Below are 24798 nucleotides of genomic sequence, written 5' to 3' on the forward strand. Positions count from 1 at the left end.
TTCAGAGTGAGTGTAAAGCTTCTGGTCTCTATTCAGTGCAGATGGAAGCGGGCTGGGCTAAGCAAGAGAAAGCTTAAGGTGTGTGTACGTCTATCTACCCATGTGTCTGAGTGATGTATGTTAGTGTGTGCTGAAAACACTTTCAAACAGTTCATTACCCAAGCAGTTGGAAGGCCATTTGCCAAACAGAGTAAGGGCTGTTAATAAGATTAAAATCTCTCAGTGCCCCACCATCAAGAAAGAACCCCTAGTGAAACACACACATCATAACACTCACGCACGCACACACACACATTTTTTGCCTTCTCCTCTCGTCTGAAACCAGTTAATGAAGCCAGCATTCTTATTTTTTCACACAAAACCAAAGTAAATTCTCATGTTGACTGCCATTATCGTTAAAGATTTTATGGGCTCCATCCTCGACACACACATTTTCTTTCACTAATTTCCACCTGCTTCCTCCAGAACTTCCATCTATAAGGGCTATAATCAGCTTTTAGTAGCTTTTGTGTGGCTGTGTGTAAGCATCAACGTCCCTCTGTAGTGTGCTCTATTAAATTTTAATTAACTTCCCCTTCCCCCTCCTCAACAACGAATATTCTTTCAATTTACGATGTGGAGATGCAGAACAGGGCAGAGAGATGTGTATGTCAATGGCACAGGAGTTGTGGCGGGGGTGGGGGTGTATAGAACAAAAAGACAAAAGAGAAGGAAAAGTGAGAAAAATACAGGATTTGGCGCAATTCGTTTCCCCTAATTTCTAGCATGCACAATATTAAGGCCATTACAGACTGCCTCTGTCAGCACATTTGGAACAACACATTAGTTAGAAGGGGGATGATGATGATGATGAGGAGGAGGAGGAGGAGGAGGAGGAGGAATAATGGGAGAGTCTGTGGATCAACCTTTGAATAAGCTGGAATCCAAAGCTTGTTGCTGCAGTAACAAATACCTCTGACAGCAACAACGGGGCTTCTTGACTTTCTTATCCTCTTTCTTGTCCTCAACAGTACTTTCACACTTAAACAGATAATGCATTTTTTTCTTTGTTTTGGCATTCAGGTATGGATCAGCAACTTTCTGCTCCCACTGATCCAACTGTTTAATATGCCATTAGCACCACACATGTGTTAAAGATCAGTTTTTTCCCCAACACATAAAAAGAATAGTGACTCAAGATCAAAGCAGCAGATCTGTGACATCAGTCATTATTTTTGTGCTTCTTCAGCTATCTTTCCCATTTCTTACGAGATGTTGGTTTAGTTCTGCAGTTTTCTAGACAAAAAAAAAGAATTCTTCAGGTGGTATACACTGGTGGATCCCAAACTTTTTGAAACCTCAGGAACCCGTCACAGTGATTTTGTTTTTCCTTGGTAAACTTTCAAGATGAGGCATTCAGGTGTAGGACAGCACCCTTCCCTTCTACAGGAAAAGCTGTAAGTCAAGTCGGTTTTACTTCTTTTATGTTGTTCTTTTGTAAATCTTCCCCTCACTGCTCTGACAGCAGTAATTTCTGACTGCAGTGCTTCTGGCAGACTTGTGAGTCGGAAACCATGTCATGTAAGTATCACAGCTGGCAACCATGAAGTGTCTTGCCCAGTCTTAGCAACACTAGAACTATACAGTATCTAAGCTTGCCAAGCCAAAGGGTGAAAGAAAATGGATCCTAACAAAAACAACCTGTGAATGCTAGCACTGATGCGTGTCATTTTCGCATATAAATAGTGTTTTCAAAAGTGAGATGGCTTAGTGTGGATTTAATCTTAATACACTCTTCTGCCTCTTTCAGGCTCCCTCCCTTCCTGTGGTCTCCCTCCCTCCAGAGCAGTGCATTTGTCTTTCCTCTGGTAATGAGGAAAGGTCTGCAGAGACTTGAGACTGAAGCTTCATCAGCAAAGGCCGGTCTCATCATGCTGCACCGTGCACAACAAACACATACAAATAAGAGCATGCACACAGACGCGCTCTCACTGGCTTCATCAGCAAAGACGAGTGTCATCATGCTGTGAGGTGCACATATATAAACACACGCACAGGCTTCATCAGCAAAGACCAGTCTCATCAAACAGCGTCTTGCACATGCTCGTAGAAAATGGGAGAAGAAGGGTGGGGCTGGGGGAAGAGGAAAGGAAAGAGAAATACAGTCCAGCAGAGGCAGTGCAGGTGATTGGACGATAGTATATTGAAGGGGGAAAAAAAATACTGGGAGAACAGGAAGAGAGAGCTAAAGAAAGAGACGCAAGGTGACAGGGGAAGAAAAGAAGACAGAAGCGACAGTGTGCCGAAACCAGGCCTAAGTACAAACAGTTTTATCTGTTGACACCCACTACCTCCTGACATGGCCGTCAACTGTACTTATTACCACATTCTTTGTAGATACACCAGCCTGTCACCCTGACACAAACACACCAGGGTTTAGAAACACACACAAAACCAACAACAGTTTATTCACCAGCACACCGGTTCTAAGAGGTGCACAGTAATTGTGGTGGTACACTGCAGGAGAGGACATAGCTTCTTGTACAATACACCCTCGCACTCTAGTAATTTCCAGTAGCAGACAGGTGGGTGCGATGGTCTGAACTCGGGGGCATCTCTGCACCGAGTCTGTCATACTGGTGTTTAGCCTTGCTATGGGCTCAGAGGCTTGCAAGTTTGCTAGGGATGTTATGACAGAGCTGCCTACATGGGTCAGCGGGCAAGAGATGTTTACTTTTGCTCTGTAATAGCAGTATATTGAGACAGAATAGTAGTTTTGTCCTGAATCAATCTCTGTGTTAATTTGAATGAAGTCACAGGAGTTTTCTAATGATCCTATAATAGAGAAGCTTCAAGTCCTAAACTACTGTATATGACACTGAATTGATGGTCTGTCTGATCTGAAAGAGCTGAAGCCAAAACAATTCATTTCTAGTTGATTAGCTAAATGACTAATCAGCAATTTTAAAGCAAGATAGAAGAAAATTAAAGCAGGTTACAACATTAAACCTTTAATTATATTAAACTTTAAAGGTTCTTCCAAAAAAAAAAGCAGAGAGTAATGCCTATGTATGTTTCGTTGTCTGATTTTTAGCGCAACATGAACAGCAGAACAAGCAAATACCATGTTTCTGTCAAAATTATTCAGAAAAAAGGTTTAAATTCTTCTTCTTTGGTTCCAACACATGCTTTGGATATTTTTCTTTTCAATATTTTGCTGAAAGAAACATAGAAATTGTTTTTCACTGACAGCAAGAGAAATGCTAAAATACTTTTTTTTTTGATTGGTTTCATTTCCTCTCCTAAGAAATACAGATATAAATACAATTTAAATCAGTTCCTCGTTAGGTAGGTAACAAAAATAAGGGGCTAATATTACCTTTAAGACAGATCAAATAAAACAAATAAAACAAAAACCTATCAAACAAACCACATGTCATTCTTCCTGCTGTTAGTGGAGGACAGAGTGCTGCTGATCCCATCAGTGTGTAAAATTTAATAATGAAACTGCATTTTAGCTTTGTAAACATGATTTAAATGTGATTCACAAGAAGAGGATTTGAGGTTTCTTGTTCCTGATAGTAAAATGATCATTTTCCACTGCTGTGTTGAAATCAAAAGGTTAAACAACTTAGCAACCATTATTTACTTTGATATTAAATCCCAGTGAAAGGCTAATTATATTAGATCTCTATTTAAGGTTTGTAAAAATGTTGCCAGGCAAAGAACAAAAATGTCTTCGTAGGCTGGAATGGATTGTTGCCAAGCAACACTTAAGTGTTTTTGAAAGTTTTCTAGTTGTACAACTATTGTAGCTTCTGGTCTTTTCAAAATAAAATATGCAGCAACAGCTCCACATATTTATCTAATTTCTGTCCTTGTCAAGAGACCACAGTATAAAGACAGAAAGAGAGAAAGACAGGTAGACACACAGGACAATGAGAGGTGATCAGTGCACTGGCAGGGTTGACCATGCAGTGAATACACCCACACCCATACACACCTACACACACGCACACACACAGATGTGACATTGCAGTGACACACAGGTCTGCAGCATGTTCCCCAGAACTGTTTCCTGAGCAGATGGTCTGTGTGTGTCCCCTTCTGTGCCGGTGTTTCGATATGTGTATGTGCGTGTGTGTTTGACCTTGACAGTCAAGTTGATATTGCTGCCAAATTCTGACTGAGAGACAAGAGGCCACTATAGGACCATACAAATACACATGGTCACACAAACACATACATACACACGCACACGTTTGACTTTTTTCACCCTGTGCAACATGAGCGATCGACATACTGTGGGCTTTCTCACTTTTTTTTATACTGTATACAAACATGGACTGAACCACAAGGTGGCACTGTTCCCCCATCCTTTTGCACAGTGAAAGAGAGAGAGCAAAAAGGCAAGTGTGCATTCTTGTGTGAGTGCATGCATGTGTGTGTGTGTGTGTGTGTGTGTGTGTGTGTGTGTGTGTGTGTTCACGCCTTCTGCAGTGCTGCTCTACCGGCCTCACCTTACTTTTTAACTGACATTGGTGCCTGTTATGGCGCATTAGTCCAGGCATAACTGGTTCCTATATATAAGTACACACGTAGATAAAATAATCAAAGATCACACATGCATTAACAAGCATTCACACACCTAAGAACCCCCCCCCCCCCCCCCCAAAAAAATAAATAAATAAAAAAATTACATGGAAATAAGGAGAAGCATCTGCAGTTTCTCTGAAAAGCAGGCTTCCTGCTGAGATTACTTCCTTTTTAAGTTTTGCTCTTAATTCTCAGGAGGTGGTAATAAAATACTGATGAATATTCTAGTTTTACCCCTCTTTATCAAACTGCTTCTTCACTGCTGACTCAGGTCAGACCATGTTAGTTTTCTCAAAACCTTTACAACAAAACTGTTAGACTTTACTAAATGGCATGTGTACATAAATTAATTAAAAACAAAGAAAAAAAAAGATTTTTCAATATAGGCCCCAGCTACTAAACGATTCACTCACTAAGGTGTCTGTATTCATAAAATGCTTGTAGTACACTAAACGTTTAAATTGACATGTTTTTACCTTATTATTTTAGAGGTGGGTAGAATTTCACTCTTAAGATATTGTCAACTCAAGTAAATGCTGTTGATTTAAAAGAAACTGAAGGCATACAATCAGCAAAAAGTGCACCTCCACATCTGTAACTATGCACAGTTTTGTTATAGGAATATGTATTGCATATTTGTCTTTAAAAAAGGAAGATCTGGGTAGTTGAGAAGCATTAAAACATCAGTTGTGGCTTTCTGTATGCCATATATACATCAAGTTATTTCCTTCCACTCAAGATGGTCACTTCCACTAGGAGGCACAAGTTTACTTAATGCCCAGTCCATGTAAATGAGGTTATTTCAAAAAGCTGATAGGCTTAGGTATCTGTGCATACCCGATACATAACAGATGTGTGTAACCGACTCTGTATGTGTGTGAGTTTGTGTGTGTCTGTATGTGTTTGCAAGACTTGGTGTGTCTTGGAGCCGGAGGCCGGCCAATTCAAAAAGCCATGAATGCGTAAACAATGCGCTCTGCAATTCCCAATCAACACCTCCACACCACCCACGCCTTGTAATCAGACAGAGTGGGAGAAAGAGAGAAAAGACAGAAAAGCCATCACTGGCATGTCTCCATAATCAAAGTTGACAGAGGGGAGAAATAACATACTAATCAATGGTCCTCCACATCCAGTACAGTTCAGGTAATTTCAGTTTACTTATTTGTTTGGTTATTTTTTGTCTTCTTCAGGGGAAACTTGCCACTCTGGCACATTACAAACAATAGAAAAGCCCAAACTGCCAGTGCATAAACACCCAAGCACTCAAACACATAACACAAGAGAAGCTCATTAAACTTATAACATACTGTAAGATGCCCAGATGGCAGACACAGGAAAACACATTTTACTGTACAATGAGAATCAAATGCAGACAAACAGGGTTCCGAAAGTCACCTTAAAAGGAATAGTTGGTGCTGCTAAATGTGCTGAAACTCAAGTTGTTTAAGCATAATCTGTTATTCATTTTATAATACACTCATTTTCTCCTTCTTTCTTTCTTCCCATCTCTCTCTTGTGTTCATCTCCACTGTAAGATATTGTCTAACCATGCTGCCCTCTTCAAGTCAGTTCCATGCTTTTCCTTTCAAAGATGCCTTTTTGACAACTTCCCTTTACTTAGTTTTTCAATTTTCTTCCCCTCAAGCCATCTTTCTTTCTCCATCTTTTCCATCACCCTTCCTCTCACATACTCTCTGCTGTCAAGGACACAGGCTTCTCAAAGAAGGGGGGGAAAAATCATATGAATACAATGAATCACTCTTCTCCTTCCACCTTCTTCTCTCTTTCCTACCTCCTCCCTCACTCCCTCCATCTTGTTCGCAAAGATGTCTGAGGTGCTGATTTCCCTTATGCCTGTCAGGGCAGGGCAGAGCAGCGCTGGGCAACAGCAGTTAAGAGTCACAAAATGTAAATGTATGAATAAGAAAATAAACCGCAACAACAGCGTGGACACAGATACACAGTGTGGTTGACAATCTGTTTGACCATCTGTCAGCCTCACGCACTGACATAGTTGCTTTCTGAACTTGAAAACACTGTGCGAATCTGTGTGCGTCTGTGCAGGTGTGCTGTTAAAGCTGGACCAGTACACCGACTAATTTTAAACAGAACTGGTTATTAAGATGACGCCACTATCCATTTCTGATTTGATGGATTCATAATACAGTTCACTTAATCTTTACCATTTATTTATCTTGCAAATAGTGGTTCTTCAAACTTGAGTAGCCATAGTATAAATTCAATGTGTGTTTAATGTCCTATTATCTTTAGTTGTGTGGCATGATATCTTTTTTTACCACTAAAACAGCAAAACCTATGGGGCAAAAAGCAACTATTGGCAAGAAAATGGCATTACAGTTTACACAAACTCAATATCTGCACAAAATATCCATTTCCTCTTTGTCCTGTTAAAGGCTATCAATCTTTAAAACAGAAATGGAAATTCATACGCTTTTATTGATACTAGACCCATTATCGAGTGTTCTTATTGGCCTGATTCTTTACTGATTTTCTCCATTGACCTGTGATCAGATTTCTTCTTTAAAAAAGCAGACTTAAATAGTTTTTCACAACTGTCAATAACACAATATTACCCGAGGCTACACAGAACAGCCCAAGCCTGAAAGCCTGAACAGAAAACTGCCTACAGGTCAGTGCCTTCACCCTGATAAGAGACAGAATTATGAATTCATTGCACTTTCCTCAAACTACAGTATACGATAGAGTAGAAATAAAATGTGCATTGAAAAGCTTTACTGCCAGCAGTAACAATAACTGGACTGTAGCAGGTGGCTGAGGGGAGCACTTGTTTGTAAATGCAGTAGCTGACATTTATTTTTTATCATACCTGTAAATATTAGCTATCTAATTAGCCTGCTGTTCTCTCTGTTACACTTGTATAGAAAACACTCATGAGCTCTGGTAGAACTGGAAAAGATGCTAAAAAGGTGCAAAGGAAGCAGGCAAACGTAACCCTTAACACCGTTTCACTTGTTGTTCAGCTGATTTTCACTTATGTGAAGAAGATTTTGTGTGAGTTATTGTTCTCCCACTGACACAGACAACGTTGCTTTCTCTGCATGCTGGAAGTGGGAAATAAACATCACGGTGTCTAGATTAAGAGGTAGCATGAGCAGCACCCATGCAGCTCTGCTGTTCTGTTTATGCCACACACTATGCGTTATGGTGGGTGGATTTTGATATCTTTGCAAACAAGTGAACCAATTAAAACTGTTTTGCGATGCCCAGCTAGCAGAAATGCATGCTATCAATATAGTGCTGTATTGATAAGCTCAAAAGCAAAGATTCAGATGGATTGGACAACATAAAGCTGGGATCCCTACGGTTGCTAGTTATGTCCAAGGCACTGAGTGGAAGGCTTGTTTCAGCTACTGAACCACAGAAACTGCTCCAGGGAAGCTTTCTTAGTTTAGCTTTCCTCTCCATGCTCAAAATGTGGAAAAGGACTCTAACCTGGCAAAGTCGAGGTCTGCCTCCCTGGACATGGTGATGTTGGTGAGGTTTTGCTGGAGGACAAAAATGTTCCTGCACATTTTCTTGATGCCAGACTCGCTGATCCTCTTGAAGTATTGAGCCCCATTGATCAGAATACAGGAGATCAGATGACCAAGACCTGGTAAGAGATGAGAAAAAAAGAGGCATGAAGGATATGTGATTATATCAGGAAAGATATATTCAATTCTTTTTATTTTTAAGGAAATTTGGGAATAAGAAAGAACATTTTAACAATGTTTTCAGACTCGCAGGTTCTTTGAAAGTTGTTGAAGAGAGCTGTATTTTAAAGGCAGTTACTTAAACGTCACCCTAGGGGGGCTGCTGACCTTCAAAAATATACTGGAACTTGTGTTGCTGCAAGGCGGCCCCCATGGCTTCCTCTATGGCTGAGATGTCCTTGTTCAGTTTGACCACCAGAGGGTCATAGTCCATGCTCTCAACATTAGCCACAATGGCATAATTTCCTTGTTTGGTCAGGGGGATCAGGTAATGGAAACAGTGCACCCTGGATTAAAACAGGGAAAGAAAAGAGAAAATAGAAAATTAAATGCTGTAGATAATTAATAGGTTTTTCTTCTCCAATTTTTTTTTACCTTTCGCTGTCTGGAAATTAAAAGTTACATATTCTGCTTTGTCAAGAACATTCTGCCATCCAAATTCTTTGACAACTATGTATTGATATGCCGAAATAAACTATGAACTATGCTGAGTGTCCAACATGAGAACGACAAGGAAAAATGGTGAGTCAGGAAATATGTATGAACTGTATTATTCTCTGTGCTTTGGAGGTTAACATAGTTAGAAGGCACTTTAGCGGGCGGAGAGTGTTCTCATTCCTCAAGCCCCACTAAACCTACTCTAATACTTATAATTTCTACAGAAATCATTCTGTTTATAGAGTACTCATAATATATCCACTTGTACAACTACCACTACATCACTGTTGGATACCAGTCACCTGAGCAAAGTGTTGTAGAGCAGATTGTTGAATATGCTGTGCACTTCTGAGGAGTTTTAAACCTTAAATGGAGCTGCTTATATACTTAATGCCATGTCTAATAAATCTACTAAGGTCAATTGTCCTTTCAAACTATTTAATTTGTAGAAAGCACACTTATGTCTATAACACAGTTTTGTGTATTTTTCCTCGCATATTTTATCTTGAGTGTTTTAGAGGCAGTAGTTAAAGGAAGACTGTTGTACCAGAATGGCAAGAAAACCCTCAGCTATAGCAGAATAACTGGGTTGAGGACCTTGCCAAAGAATTTTTGTATTCACCTTTTCCTAGTCAGATTTTTGAGCCGTTTTTTTTTTTTTTAAATGGATTCATAGCTAAATGCCACAAATAAACTAAAATACCAGAAATGCTCTCAAAGTTTTGATTATTGTTATGTAAAAATGTCATTTTAGAGGGATTATTAAGTGGAAATACCGATAATAAGTAAACCAACCCTTTAATCTCAACCTTATCCAAATATTTCCTGCCCATAGTACAAACATCTAATAATACTTTTAGGATTTTAATAGTTAGAGCAGGTGGATTTTGACCTATCCTTTAACAATACATTCTGTTTTTCAGGTTCCCTAAAGACCTATAAATTAGTATGAGGTCTTTGAGGTCCACAGAAAGCTAATTTCGGTCTAGACTTAAAAAGTCAATAGTTTTATAATTCCATAATCACACTGCCAAGAGCTGAAGGGTATAAAATTATATGGGTGAATTTCTCTTCCTCCCTAAGGCAAAGCCAACAACTACACAGCATTTTCAAAGCCTCCATCCGACCTCCTTCTCTCTCTATTCAATCATTTCTCCCACTTAGCCCACTCTAGCTTTCTTCTTTAACCCCCACTCCTACTTTAACTTCACTCATCTCTCTTCCATCTTTTCATCCACCCCCCCACCCACCCCTTCTTCTTTCTTGCTCATGGCTTCATTTAGCTGGTACCACTATCAAGGGAAATTTGCTAGATGGGGAGAGTCAATGGAGTGTAGCATATAGCTAGACATCAGCCTCAGGGAGGGTTTTCTACTGGAATCATCAACAATATTGCATAAGCTACACAATGGTCTAGAGGGAAATAGTAGTACATGGATGGATGGAAGAAATGGGGAGGGATGATGGAGGACTATTAGAGGATGTGGGTGTGAGAAAGTATATGGTGTGGTAAATTAACTTAGATATTGACATTCAAAACACACACTGAAGATACATTTCTGAACTCGTGCATTAAGGGCATGCGTGTGATGCCACTGGTTCTTTTAACTCATCTGATTTAATGACACGTGCTCTGAGCAATGTTGTGTGTAGGAACCAAATACACACGGCTTGAAAGTTTGGGGTAACTCATAACTCGCACTTGTATTCGTTGAATGACCTTGTACAGTAAAAAGGAAATATAACCAAGACATTGACAGACATTTTTAGTAAAATAAACATTTTGTCCTTTAAACTTCACCTTCCTCAAAGAAATGCCCATCTGCAGCAGTCATAGCCTTGCAGACCTTTGGCATTTTGCTGAGGCATTCCAGAGAAATTTGACCCTATGTTTCCCAAAGCGTTTCTCACAAGTTGTATTAGTTTGACAGCTGCTTCTTACATACCATATAATCAAGTTGTCAACATCAATCGGGTTGTGTTCCAGTGACTGTGCAGGCCACACCATAACAGAGACAACAGCATTTGACTGTTTCCTCTTTAAGCAGTTTGGACCTGTGCTTTGGTTCAGTGTTCATTTCGCTGACCAGTAATTTTCGTCACCGAACTTTTATTTTTTGCCAAAAACAAGACGATAACTAAATAAAATGTAACTGACAATGACGTGTACTGACAAGTTTGTCAACAAATAAATATTTGATGAAAATTATCCTTGAGAGACGAGAGCCAATCAGAACTGAGTAAGTTCTAAATAATTTAGAAAGGTGGGACGAGTTTGGATGCATGCACATTATGCAATAAGGTTAGATGCACCTATTTGATCAGCCCTTGAGAAACAATACAACTTAGAAACAAACGAAATCGAAAACTTGCTGTCAAAGTGACTGCTTTGGTCACTGTCCTCCTGTTTGGAAACTAGCACCCCCCACCCCAAGTCTATGTTTGTTCGACAATCAGAATCTTCATCTCCTAGTGGCCAGTCTCACATGGATTTGTCTTTGCAAGTTTGTCTTACATTCGCATCCCAAAGCCGGCATCAAGGAGCCACTTCTTCACTGTTCATGGTAAAACATGTGTCTTCTGGATACAAAGCTGCTTGTTGAGTAAGACCAGTAACTCTTTGTTTTCTCAAACAATACACTCTGATGTACTTTTCTTACTTGCTCAGTTGGTTCTCGCTCTGTCTGTTTTTTAACTGCTCTGTTACGAGAGTAGTATACTTCTTCTAAAATCTGGCAATTTACTACTTTGATCTTATTTTAAATGGGGGGAAAAAAGCTTTTGTTTCAAAAACAAAGACATTTAAGTGACCCCAGCCTTTTCAGCGGCAGTATAATTCTGCTTCTTTGTTCAGTGACGCAAATGAATGTTATGAACGTAGTGATTACAGACTTCCTGGGAAGAAGGTGAAGGGGAAGTGCAACACGCACAGTTAGAGTGGCATTATTTGATGTGCTTCAAATAATATTCACATAAAAATATCAGGCAGATAACATGTGCAGGAGGACCTTGATGAGTTGAGGCTCATCATTGCCACATGAATCATTATGGTGGCAGCGTACAGACTTGGAAAACAATGACTGCAGTTGTTTTGAATGATGAATGATGATAGCTGAAGCAATAGAATTTCCCAGTGATATTATTTGTTTTCAAAACATTTGTCTTCCAAAATCTATTTATGCTAAAAACTCATCACCTTAAGGTGAATACATCACAATGCTCGTATAATTCAATTTGACACAACCTGCTTTTAACTCTGCATTTAGAGTCTAATGCTTTCTGTGTATGCATTGTTTATACTTTTATGACTTGCCTAAAAAAAAAAGATCAACTATTATGACCAATTTCTTTATATTAAGTAGGTATTGTAAAAATATTTGTATAAATAAAATAATTAAATATGCTGAATTTTGTCATATTACTGCATAAAGGAGAGACATAAGAGTTGGGCAGTTTCTCCTGCATACCTGACCTCCAGATGCAGCACCAGCAGGCAACGGTCTGCAATATCTTGGAAGCCCCTGGACAGGTCGTTGAGGGTCTGGAGAATCTGCTCCCTGCTGCGTTCACTCTCTCCAACCACCTGGCTGTCTGTTGGGATCATAGAGATGTAGGAAGATGAGAACACACGATAGGCATAGAAAAACTCAATTATTGCAAACAGGAGCAGTTGAAGTGAGTAAAAGGACCATTGTAAATGGTTTCTGCATCCTGTGTTACAGCTATTTGAAAGGCGGTGTGCGTACACTCATTTAACAGGTGCTTTTTAAAACATAGGGGATGAGTCAAGTATTCCGTTAATGTGATTTAATGTCAAAATGTAAAATATGTGCAAAAAAATAAAATAAATGTGTACATTAACAAAGGCACTTGTCTTGCCTTTGTTACTTCATGCTTATTATATTTTGTGGAGATTACCTAGTTCTTATTGAAAAATAATGAATATATTTCTATAACTTTGAACATCACACATTGAACGTCTGCATGCTGGTCGACACACTGCACAGACAAAGGTTAAAACAGGGTTAATCAGTCAGAGATAAACAGTTTTTGAGGCTTTCAATTGTAAAATATGTTTTATTTTGCTCTTAACTGAGTACTATTGATTCACTATTATTGATTCACCCACTAATAGGGAAAACAACAAGTATGATAACCTGTTTAAAAGAGGATGATGTTAAAATAAGAACAAGAGCAAATGAGTTTACTGCACATATTGTATTGGTACCGCAATATATTGTTTTTATTTCACTTTATTGTACTGTGTTGATATTGTATTTGTATTGTTGTTGCAGTGAATTGTATTGTATTTTTACTGTGCTGCCCGTTCCCAGCACTCAAAACAAAACTGAATAAGTACTGTAAGTGGGTAAATGGGTAACATATATGAGGAGAAATCATGCCATTTTAGCTTACATAGATTAGAAAATAACAACAAACTAATCTGATCAAAAAATGAAGGGACCACTCAATCAACACATATCACAAGTCAGTTAAACTTCGGGGACATCGATCTGTCCAGTTAAGAAGCATGAACCATTGTGAATCCATCTCAGCTGCTTTGGTGCAAATCAAAGTGACAAGAGGTGCACTGGAGAAGCAACAACAAGACAATCCCCAAAAAGGGAATGAATTTGCAGGTGGTGGCCACAGACCATTGCTTTCTTCTTATCCCTCCTGACCAGTTTTTCTCTAATTTCGGTTTTTGTCAGTGCCCTGTCACTGCTGGCAGCATTAGAGAGTAATTACAGCCCAGTCAGGTTGCTCATATAGTTTGTTTATTCCAGTCATGGCCCATCCATACCTAGGTCTACTTTGTCTCCCAGCACAGTCTCAAGAATGTGGGTGAGATAGCAGGAGATGGGCTACATGGGTTACATAAGGACAGGTGGACAGGTCCATATTTGGCATCAACCCCACAGCAGGACTGGTATTTGCTCCTTAGTACAAGAAGCAACAGGAGGAGCACTGCTAGAACCTTACAAAATGACCTCCAGCAGGCTACTTGTGCATTGTACTAAACTAGAGTGTCACTCTTTTTACAAAGTTTTAAGGTTTGGAATCTGCTGAAAAGTCCTTGAAAGCTAGGGAAAGGCCTGCCAGCCCGTGGTGTTTTTCTTAAACTGCCCTTGAGCTCCCAAACATTGTCCTAAGATTGTTATTAATGTGTTGTTTTGTTACTCTGCAGTAATAAGCATGTATTCCATTCCATATTGACATTATCAAGTTCTGTAAATAACGTTAGCTCATATGGTACACACATTCGCAAACTCATTAGTTCAGCTTCACACACTTCCTGAGTCCTTCAGCATGTTCCTGTACTTTCTTCCCATTACTTGTGCTGAGGCAGCAAGAGCATGTGTCACTGCACTGCATTGTAAGCCACACAAAAGACCTGAGTGTGTGTGTGTGTGTGTGTGTGTGAAAGAGAGAGAACCAGAGAGCATGATGAGTGTATATAAATTCAGCTCAGCATAGATCAATGGCCATAAATTAACAAGGAGAGGAAAAGGAGAGAAATTGGCCCCGTCACTCATATGTAAGTCTATTTGGTCAATGAGGCGAGTGTGTGTGTGTGTGTGTGTGTGTGTGTGTGTGTGTCCATGAGAGGGTGTTGGTGTGTGTACAAAGAGTGACTGTTGAGCAGGAGAATGCAGGGGTCCACGATCGATGTGCTGCAGTCAAAACCAGCTCCCTAGTTATTCTTCCTGCCCTTCCGAAGGTCACACATGCATGCAAGCTGGTACACATGCATGCATACACACCGCTAAGAACAAAGAAGTTAATAATTAAATATGCTGAATTATGAATATGCAATTAAGTGATGATTATTCTTTCTTCTCCTTGACTCTTTTGAATTATACCACCAAAAAAGCCATGTCTACCTTAACTGTGTTCTCACTAGGCTACATATAGAACGTGTAAAAACAATCTCCAACTGCAATTTCTTCCTTTCAGAAGACTGCTTAGAAATGTATGTTTCAACACAGCCTGAGCTCTCTTAGACAAGCTTTCTTGTAGTTTCTGTAAGTGTTCTTCAGGAATAATTCTCTAGGCTTCTTGAAGTACATTCAAAGTTATTGTTTGGACTTTGTTCCAGTTTTGCTCTGTTCTTTGTTTTAGCTCTGGGGAGGCCAATCCATGACCAACAGTGTTCCACTGTGTTCTTTTGCACTGGAAGTGTATTTGGCATCTCTGTCATGCTGAAAATTGAAGCCACTACCAGTCAGATACTATTACATGATGGATCAAAAATATGACAGTACTGTTCTGTGTTTATAATTCCATCAATTTTGACAAGATCGCCAACATCACTGGCTGAAATGCATCCCAAAAACACGACTCCACTGTGTTTTACAGATGGCTGTAGACACTCATTGTTGTACTTCTCCTGACTTCTACCGCACATACCGAAGACAATTTGAAACCAAAATCTACAATTTGGATTCATTACTCTATAAGAACTGCTGGCACTGACTTTCAGTCCAGCCCTTACCTTAGCTTTCTCTCCCTCCTTCCTTTGTTAAGAATGGCTTCTTGACAGCCACCCTTAAACTAAGACCATGGCTGATGAGGCTTCAGTGAACAGTAGATAGACTGAAGGGCCAGATGCATCTCTCAGGTCCTATGTCAACTCTTTGCTGGAAATTTGCCTATTTCTTAAGAATCTTACATCACTTTAACATATTGCTAATCTGCTGTACTTTTCAAGCCTAAAACTTCTTTTGTTGGCATCCACTCATCTAGCTTCCTCAAATTTATTAAGGACACAAGACACATCTTGCTGGAATATATAAGTTTTTGGCTAATAGCGCTTTGGAAAACACCTTGTTGCAAAAAGATAATTCTATGTCTATTGATTGATTGACTGATTGCTTTATTGGCCATATGCAGGTTGCCCCGCAGAGGAATAGGACCCCCCCCCCCCGACTTACACACACAACAAAGACATCACATGGGAATACAGTCGGAGATCGGCAGCGTTGCAGAGAAAACACTGAAAAATTACACAACAATGGGAAAAAAAAAAGAGACCTCTTCTCACGCTGGGCACCTATGGGAGGACAGCATGAGAACAGGAAACAAAAAAAACTCCTCTGCACAGAGAGCACATTAATGTCCACATCACAACATTATTGTGTAGTCTAGTGTTTTTGCAACAAGATATTTAGTAACAAAGTGCCTAAAATGCAATTTAAAATTGTTTTATTTGCTAAGTTGACTGTTATGTGTAGAGAACAATGGTTCATCCCTTGTTGTTTGACTGAAAGAACACCATATTCATCTGAATATGGTATGGTACAAGGACTGGACTGTAAATTAATGAAAAAAGAGCCAATATATAAAAAAGTGTATGACCTCCAGAGAGTGCTCAAGAGCACTTAAAACTACAAACTTTCACTCCTTTAAAGCAAAATATAAAGAAATGAGGGGTGATGCAAGACTTTTGCACAATCCTATATTCTTGATTCTCGCTCTATACTTAAATCCAAAAAACTCTATTTTGCTTTGCATTGGTTGTGCTTTTGTGTCCTCCTCAGTGCACATTTTGTATGCATTGTAGTTACTTTAATTTTATCTCTGAGAAAATGAGAAAGCATTGCTCCGAGCAAACAGCAGTCAGGTATACGCCATGACCGTCCAATCAGAAAAGCAAACACGGTCAGGGCTGTGATGTGACATTGGTGACAGTTGCTCTTATGGCCTGTGTACCTGACATACAGAGATAACAGCTTGGAATTATGTTTCTTATTAAAGGTCTGCAAGTGATGAACGTTCTGGATGTATGAACTAACAGTATGGTTAGTTCAGCTAAAATAATTCTGGTGTACAGCCCCTACAGGCAGTTAATAGTAATAAATAATTATGTAGCATGGTAGACTTCTACTAAAAATGTATTTTTTTTACTTTGTTACTTTTACTTTGAATTGGCCTAAGAAACCAAAACCTGATTTCAGTAAGTGGACTACTTTACACATTAATTATGCTCAACTTTGTTTGTTTAAATGGCAATCAGCATCAGTGTTACTATATGTGATGACAATAATTTAATATTTAATAATCTATAATATCGAATTGCCCCTCACCCCGCAGGGGGTGGTTGTGGGGGGGGTCTTGTGGCTTAGATCTTCAGCTGAGAGATACCAATATTAATCTAGCTAAGAGTCAACGGAACAACAAACAAGATTGCTTTTAATGAAAGAAAAACATTGATTTCTCAAGAGAGTAGAGGATATTACATTAATTATTTTCACCTGATTGTGTGAAGCTGATGCTGTTCACACTCCCTGGTCAACTTTGAGATCATTAATAGATACAGAACCCACCATTAAAACACAATACTGTCTCCTAAAATAAAAAAGCACAATTTTAAGACAAAAACGTTTTAAAGCTTCTGCCAAAAGACTTAAATATAGACTAATTTTCTCTGAGTGCGTCTATCTCTTTCTCTCTCTGTAGTTACAGGTGCGAGAGAGCCAAAGCCTTGCGAATGCTCTGCCTGTGGGAGTATTTCCCACTAACTGTCTGTATATGTGCAGGAATTGACTCGGAGGCTTGTTTCCTCTCATGTGCATTACGCTCACTCACTCGCTCACTTTTCTGACAGCAGAAAAAAAGGCCTTACTGTGGCACACACTGCTGGAGGTCTCTCTGGGGGGTGTCTGTGAAAAACACACGACCAGAGACACACAAGCGTACGGACACGTACACAAAAACACACTCGGATTCTTGCCACCCCGAGCCTTGCGCTGCTTTGATGATGCGAGGGAGGCGTCGCAGCATGGGGGGCACCATTAGAGTCAGGAACAGACGGGCAAAGGGAGACGACTCATTTGTCCTGACTGACAACTTTCTTGGTCTATTTTTTCTTTTTCTGGTTGCCTTTTCCTCCAACTAAATTCCTATCTCTTATTTATGAGTTCTTGTGTGTGCATTATTAAATGTGAAGATATGTATTTGCATGTCATGCATCTACGTATGCATTCATGTATAGGCATGCGTGCATGTGCTTTGTGCTTATCCAATTATTTTCAAATCTCATCTAAGGAAAACGTCTGTTGCTTGCCATCTGCAAAGGATGAGGGTGGCAGACATTAAGGGAGAAGATCAGTGATGTAATTCACACAGACACAGAATGCATGCGCCTACATAAACGGACAGTTCATCTTAACACAACCACTTAGACTCACTGCACCCACTGCCAATAAGAGCATAATCAACACATTAAGAAGAGGAATAACAGGACATGATATTTCCTGTGGAACTACACTCACTAAAGAGTTTATGAAAATCATATTTTTTTGTAAATCCACAGCATAGCATAGAAAAGAAAATGGAGTGAGATAAGCAAAGGACAGTATCCTGCAGGATTGGAGTGATGAATGATTCATAAATGACGTAAGAAAGGAGTTATTAATTATTTTGCTGCCTCTGGTATAGGACGAACATCTGCACACTGAGATCTAAACTTCGGTCCAGAGACAGAGATAGAGAAAAGGAGGGGCAGGAGAGAGAGATATAAAATAATGATGGTATTAAAAGATTTTGACGTCTGATGACATCTAATTGTGTCAAATGCTTTTAAAATGAGAAGGAATCAAAAGTTCATGCTTTAAATTTTTGACAGTAATAGTGAGGAGTGCTGTAATATTGACCAGAATACAATATTAGACTACTTAGCAGTTGGTTGGACTGGGAGAACAGTGGGTTTCCACTAATCAGATAGTGATTCGATCCCTGGCTCCTTCAATCCATCAAATTGTCCTTGGTCAAGATATTGAACACCAAGCAGTGAAGGGTGTGAGTATGTGTGAAATACAGGAAGCACTGTAAATGTAGCATGTGAGTGAACGGATGAATGTGGCTTACAGTTCAAAGCACTTTGAGTGGTCAATAAGAGTAGAAAGGAGTTATATAAAAATGTAGCCAATTACTGAAGAGCATCACCACCATCTCCCACTTAAACTACCCCCCCAGGTCTCTGCAGTGAAAAAGAATGTTTTCTCAGTCAAGTTCCCTTGTTAAATGAAGTCAAGAAAAATACTGCTAAAGGGGAAAGACCTGCACTCACCATAGTTAAGGTGAGCCACTGAGATGAGAAGGAGCCTCCTCCTATAGGGAGACCACATGATTACTGCCTAGAAACCCTGCAGGCTAGATTAGAAAGGTCTGTATCTACGCCTACCTAATGATGTCCAGACTTCCAACATTAAGACACACTTTTGTGCACAACCATATACCGCATTGCTCGAGAAGACTGACCAACAGAAGATTTAACAAGGCTGTCAAATACAGTGGCTCATTTTAGGTATTTTACTTGGGCCTAAGATACAGTGGTCAAACCAATCAGAAGACAGGGAACATCATTTAAAGAGGCTTGTCTTAAACGGAGGACGAACTGAGGGGACAAATAAGAACTATTTTTTAAAAGTCAGTCATGCTAAGCTACTCAAATTGAGTCCAAGAGCAAAAACGTGGAGCTGGAAATTAGCATAACAGGTCTACTTAACAAACCAAGTCAAGAAGAAAAAGTGATTGGCATTGCTTCTCAGCCGTGTGTGCATGTGTGTGTTGTCAGGTAAATATTGTCAGAATGGATTAGATGGCCAGTGCTGCAACCAGATGGGCGATAAGACCGTTTCTGTGGACACCTCCACAGACAGTCTGTCAACACACATACACACATAGCCCTTATTACCGACACACACATGCAAGCTTACTTCAGACATCTTCTGACACACAGAGATATTCAAAGATGCTTAAATCTGCAAGTATGCGCACTAAATCTAATCTACATCAGGATAAATATGTTACAGGAAAGCATCATTGCCGTAGCTAACTGCAGGGACACTACTGATATGTTAGCCAAGCTTTGTAGTAAAAGGTACAGTTTAACTCTGCATATTTTTAACCATTTTTTCATAGAGCATGCTGTCCATTTGTGTAAACAGCCTCTATTAATAAATATAGGTTGAACAGGGGCTGAGAAGTAGCTTCAGCAGTTCACTATGTAATAATATGCAAATTAGCCACGTGCCTATGTTACTGATGCTAGTTGGTCATGAGGAGGTGACTGAAGTGAGCTAGTCTCATGAGATTTCTGGTGGTAATATTCAGGTGAAGAGTGAAATATATGAACATAAATGAGTTTATTTTCATTTTATTTTCATCGAAACAAGCTCTGGACTAATACAGTCGCCGAAAAATTGAGGTAATATTGTATATGGGAATAATTGTTCCAACCTTAATGGCATGTAATCACACATCCAGTCGAATTAAGCCTCAGGAAAAGCGATGCAAGCAAACCACTGCAGAGATTACTAAGCCGTGGACAAACTCTACCAGATCCTTAGCACTTGGACAAAAAGGAAGAACCTTCACTCTTGCTGGATAAGGAAGAAAGAAGGAAAGACAGAAAGAAAGAAAAGCCAAGAAGGAATGAAGCAGGAATGCAAGAAAGAGAAATGAAATAAAGAAAAAGCAAAAACAGGGAGAGGAAAATGAGTTGTTCATACCTGACTGCTTCTGTAATATAAAATCCAATTTGGAGAGGCATAGACGTGAGGCGGGGTGGGGTGGGGGATGAGATAAGGTGGGGTCTTTTTTCCCCTGCTGTACCCCTGTCCCATCTCATACAGTGCACGGCTATGTACACACACGCGTGCGCGCGCACACTCACACACAATGCACCCTTACCATCACACACGTAGTCCGTCATCAGCTCACCAAACACTAAATAATGAACAATACGGAGGCTGTCCCAGCATGATAAGTGACTGCCCTATCCTTCCCATTAGTGCCACCCGCCAGAATTAATGATAATTATGTCACGTCCCTTCCCGTACTTTTATTGAATTCTTATCTATGAATAGACGAAGGAAGCTAGCGTCAGAGTGAGAAGGAAGGGAAGATACTGCACTGACAAAGTTGAGTCTAAATAAGAATATTTCTCATTTAATTACTTTATTTCTAAAAGAAAAAGATGCGATATGGAAGGGCAAAATAAGTGCAAGTTCAATGAGCAATCAGAGGACTGAAGCCAGGGAGTTGTGACAATGGCTGATAAAGGTTGAAGCCCTCTCTATGCCTACAAGAAAGGTGAATAATTTACCTCAGCTCTGCCGGAAGCCCCAAGATACCACAGTGAACACAGCTTAGTTTCTCAGAAGTACTGCAACACAATAACTGGAAATGTGAAGGCTGTAAAAGGTGACAAAAGCTCTAGATACTTTTAATCTTAAAATGTGGTTATTATGTTGTTTAATCTCAGTCAGCATAACAGATAAATAAATCCTTAGTAACAAAAAAATCAATAAAATGGATATCAAATATGCAGTTGTCTTATTTTTTTCTGGAAATTAAACATCTTTTATACAAAGGGAATTTGTCATCTCCTCGAGACTGATAATAATATTACACCAATCAAACTCAACAAGTGCAGCTTGATGACATCTTTAATAATGTTACTACTGCTTGAGGCTGACAATGTAAAGTCTGGAGTCTGTTTATGATTTAGGGAAAAGCTTTTATGCACATTTAATGCACATTTATTGTATAAACACTTCATAGGAAACACCAGATCAATGCTGTTCAGGGCCCCTGTTTGTTGTCAAACAGCCTGACGTCTTTTTTGGTGTGGATTCCACTGGATGCTAAAAACATTCCTTTGAGATAATAATCCATGCTGACATTATTGTACTGCAAGATTTTTTGCTGCACATCAATACATCAATATGGAAGGGGATTTTGCTGGATTCTGTGATGTAATGGGGAAGCCACTGAAGTCCACTGCACTCATTGTAATGCTCCTAAAACCAGTTAGACAAAACCAGGCAGACATTATCAATTTGAAAGTAGTCATTAAAAGATGGTAAACTGCAGCCATCAAGACCCTGAAGCGCCACGGGAAAAAAATCCATGTATTCTTATACTGCTGCATTCAGCATGGCCTGTTGACACATGCCAAGCTGGGTCCATGGATTCAAGCTGTTGATGCCAAACTGTGACCCTACTGGACTATTTGCATCCCTCAGCACAAATCAAGATACAGACCAAGCTATGCTTTTGTGTGCGCCCTGAGCAGACTTGTTCTTGACTGACAGAACTGGAAGCCATTGTAATCGCTTTAAAGTGAGATCTGCTGTGCATTGTGAGAAGATGGCCTACCCTTTCTGTATATTTGCCTCTGCATGACCTCTCTCTTCAACAACGCATTTCTATTTGCTAATTTCTGTCTGCTTTTTTGCACCAAGCAGCCCATTTGTCACTGTTAGTTCTTTTTCAATGTTTAAAGTGTTTAATAACTAAAACTCCTGACTGGAATATGCAGGATTTCTATGATTTAGACTTCTGTTCCACTACTGCCTAAGTGGGTAATTGCATGAACAAGCAGGTGTTCATGTATTTCTAAAGTGGGAGTACTAATGGGAGCACTAACTCGCTGACTGCCATTAAATGTTGCTAACAAAAAAAGATTTGGACTTGAAGAGGAATATTATAAGATGCTAGAATTTAATCTTGGCGATTAAACATTGACATGTGACAACAGGGATTAGAAAAAAACACAACTAATGATAAGTGATTAATAAGATCTACATAAACTCTTTGCTGGTTGGAAACACACACACAGACTCTTCATTCTTTTATCAGTGATTAATGATACAAAAGTGATGACTGAGCAGGGAATGTAGGAAATGCTTTCATGAGTCCTGATTAGGCCAGGCGTTTATGCGCCCACACTTACAGAAGCACAACCAAAGATAATGAGTGTGTGTGTAAAGTGCTCTTTGACAACTCCAGTAGGGAAGGTAATGAGTGTGTGATAATACACTCAAACAAGAATTTAATGAGGCACAGGTACGAAGTGTTGCTACAAAAGCACAGAACGCAAAGATGAGGAAAATTCATCTATCTCTGATTGTAATCCTACTGTACATAAACCATCCAGACAATGCGTTCAATCTCTATGCATTCTGATCAATAAATACCTAATAACCCAAGGCACTGGAGGCAGCATCTTTAGGAATACAAACCGGTGTTTTAATTTAGCACCGTACTGCAATATATCAAACATCAAAGGGTGTACAATGACAAAGATGCATATTTAGAGTGCTTGTATAGTTATTTCTATACTAAGCCTTTACATTTCTGTCAACTGCTGTGTGCCACATTATATAATAGATAATCATATTTCAATTTCAGGAAAAAACTAAAGATAAATACAGAGAGACACTCCATGTCCTTTCATATAATATGGCTTCTTTCATTTTTTTCAAGGTCAACATTTGATCTTGAGTGCTAACAATGAAGATCAAGCTCAAATGTTTTGCCAACCTTGGAACTCATTCTTCCAAGGCCCAGTATATTTGTTGTGAAGTAAATATTGTGCAGCACATCCACTTAATATATGTTTGCCCCACCCTAAAAGCCCAGATTCACTCCCTGTGGTATGTTTGGTTCCGTTCAAATTCACTTATTTATTTTATTTATATTAATTTCTTGACATATAATTACAGTTTTATTGACTTTTTGTAAAGTTCAACAAATCCACTCGTTTCTATTTTAATTATGTTAAATCTTTATCTATATATATCATTATCTCAGCACTGACCAAAAATAATTTGGATTCTGATATTTGCCGTAAATTGAACAGCCTTGGGGAGAAGGGTTCAGCATAAACGACCCAAACTGTGGTCGCCCGCCATTATGTGCTGACACACAGTGCATCGAAAAGTCAAAGCGACAATCTCTGCCAGATGTGGCGTGTTGTGACTTTAACAAAATGAAAATCAAGTTAGAAGGGGGCAGGCCCAAAACATCAGAGAACATCCAGTAGACACTGGATCCACACAGACATGGGCCAAACAGCTGCAGGTAAGATTAGGCAAATTCAAATCTGGTCCAGTTTCCAAAACTGTTTAATTACACCTCATATATTCAGGTTTTTCTAAAAAAGTTTGGAGCAATGAGAGCCTTTTTATCAGTTTCAAGTAAAATAAATGAAAAAAACAAAAAAACAAACTGTAGAAAGGAAACTGACAGAAAAGATCATCTTACTTTTGGTCAAATGCAACCGTTCCACAAGCAAAACTCATGTATTAAAGAAAAAAACTGAGTTTTGCAGAAAGAGCAGCAACAGATGTCTGCGTTGGCGTCATCGTACTAGATGTAGGTGGAAATTTCACTGCATATGTCTCTGTTTGTGTCAAAAATATCATTGTGCTAGCTTCGTTTTATTTCATCAAAAAAAATAACACCTTCACAGATATCGACTGTCATTATGATGTGCAGGTTTTACTTTGTTTGGAAGAAATACACTTATTCAAGGAAGTTCACAACTAAGTCTGTTGTTTACTTCACATTTACACAACTTACTGGATGCGTGAGGCAGTGTGGCGAAGAACGTCTTGAGGCGACAGGCAAGCCATTCCATGCTCTCGTGAAGGTTGGCCAGTGCCTTGAGGTCACTGACATCACGCAGGATCTCATTCTGTGGGATTAACTTGTCTCCGAGGTTCCCAGTCAGCACCTCTGACTCCTTAGCAAAAGCAGCCCTGAATGATGGACGGGGTGAGGGATGTAAGAGTGTATGGTTAGAATGACAGGCACATTATATTTTTGGCAAAAGAAAAACACAATTTAACCATCAATCAAGTGGCAAATACCCATTTAAAAAGAAAAAAAAGAAGCTGGTATTAAAAAAAAAAGTTGTGAAAGCATTGACGTAGCTCAGAGGAGACTTTGTGAAAGGCACTTTAATCGGTCCGCAGTGTTACATTCTTTGGAGGAATTTATCAGTGATTGGGTTCCTGGTTGGACTCAAAATGTCTGGTTTGCAGACACTGAGTGGATTTTATAAAAAGCAATAATAGAAGTAAATTTTTTAAAGTAATAAAATAATGGATTGTCGAACAGAATGGATGTGCACACGTCTCCTCTGTGTGTTAATGCGTTCAACTGAAAATAGCTCAAATTTTATAATAATCTTATGCTTATGTGCTCAGTATCTCGGGGTTCAATTATTGCTTTGACCTTTACAGTGACTCAC

At 39.3% G+C, this 24798-nt stretch overlaps 1 protein-coding gene across 1 annotated transcript in view; it reads right to left on the reverse strand.

Moving 5' to 3' along the window:
* exoc4 (exocyst complex component 4) overlaps nucleotides 1-24798 on the reverse strand; it is a 143964-nt gene that overhangs the window by 10579 nt on the left and 108587 nt on the right. Inside the window, exons 16-19 of the mRNA XM_085436359.1 lie at nucleotides 24126-24304; nucleotides 12218-12341; nucleotides 8421-8599; nucleotides 8053-8212 (exon numbers count right to left, since the gene is read on the reverse strand). Of these exons, the coding sequence (XP_085292485.1) occupies nucleotides 8053-8212; nucleotides 8421-8599; nucleotides 12218-12341; nucleotides 24126-24304 (642 nt within the window). The remainder of the gene's footprint in view (nucleotides 1-8052; nucleotides 8213-8420; nucleotides 8600-12217; nucleotides 12342-24125; nucleotides 24305-24798) is intronic.

This window comes from Copadichromis virginalis, linkage group LG17 (assembly GCF_057382275.1).
Source record: "Copadichromis virginalis isolate Kocher_CV1m ecotype Utaka linkage group LG17, C_Virginalis_male_GT1.1, whole genome shotgun sequence".
NCBI lineage: Eukaryota > Metazoa > Chordata > Actinopteri > Cichliformes > Cichlidae > Copadichromis > Copadichromis virginalis.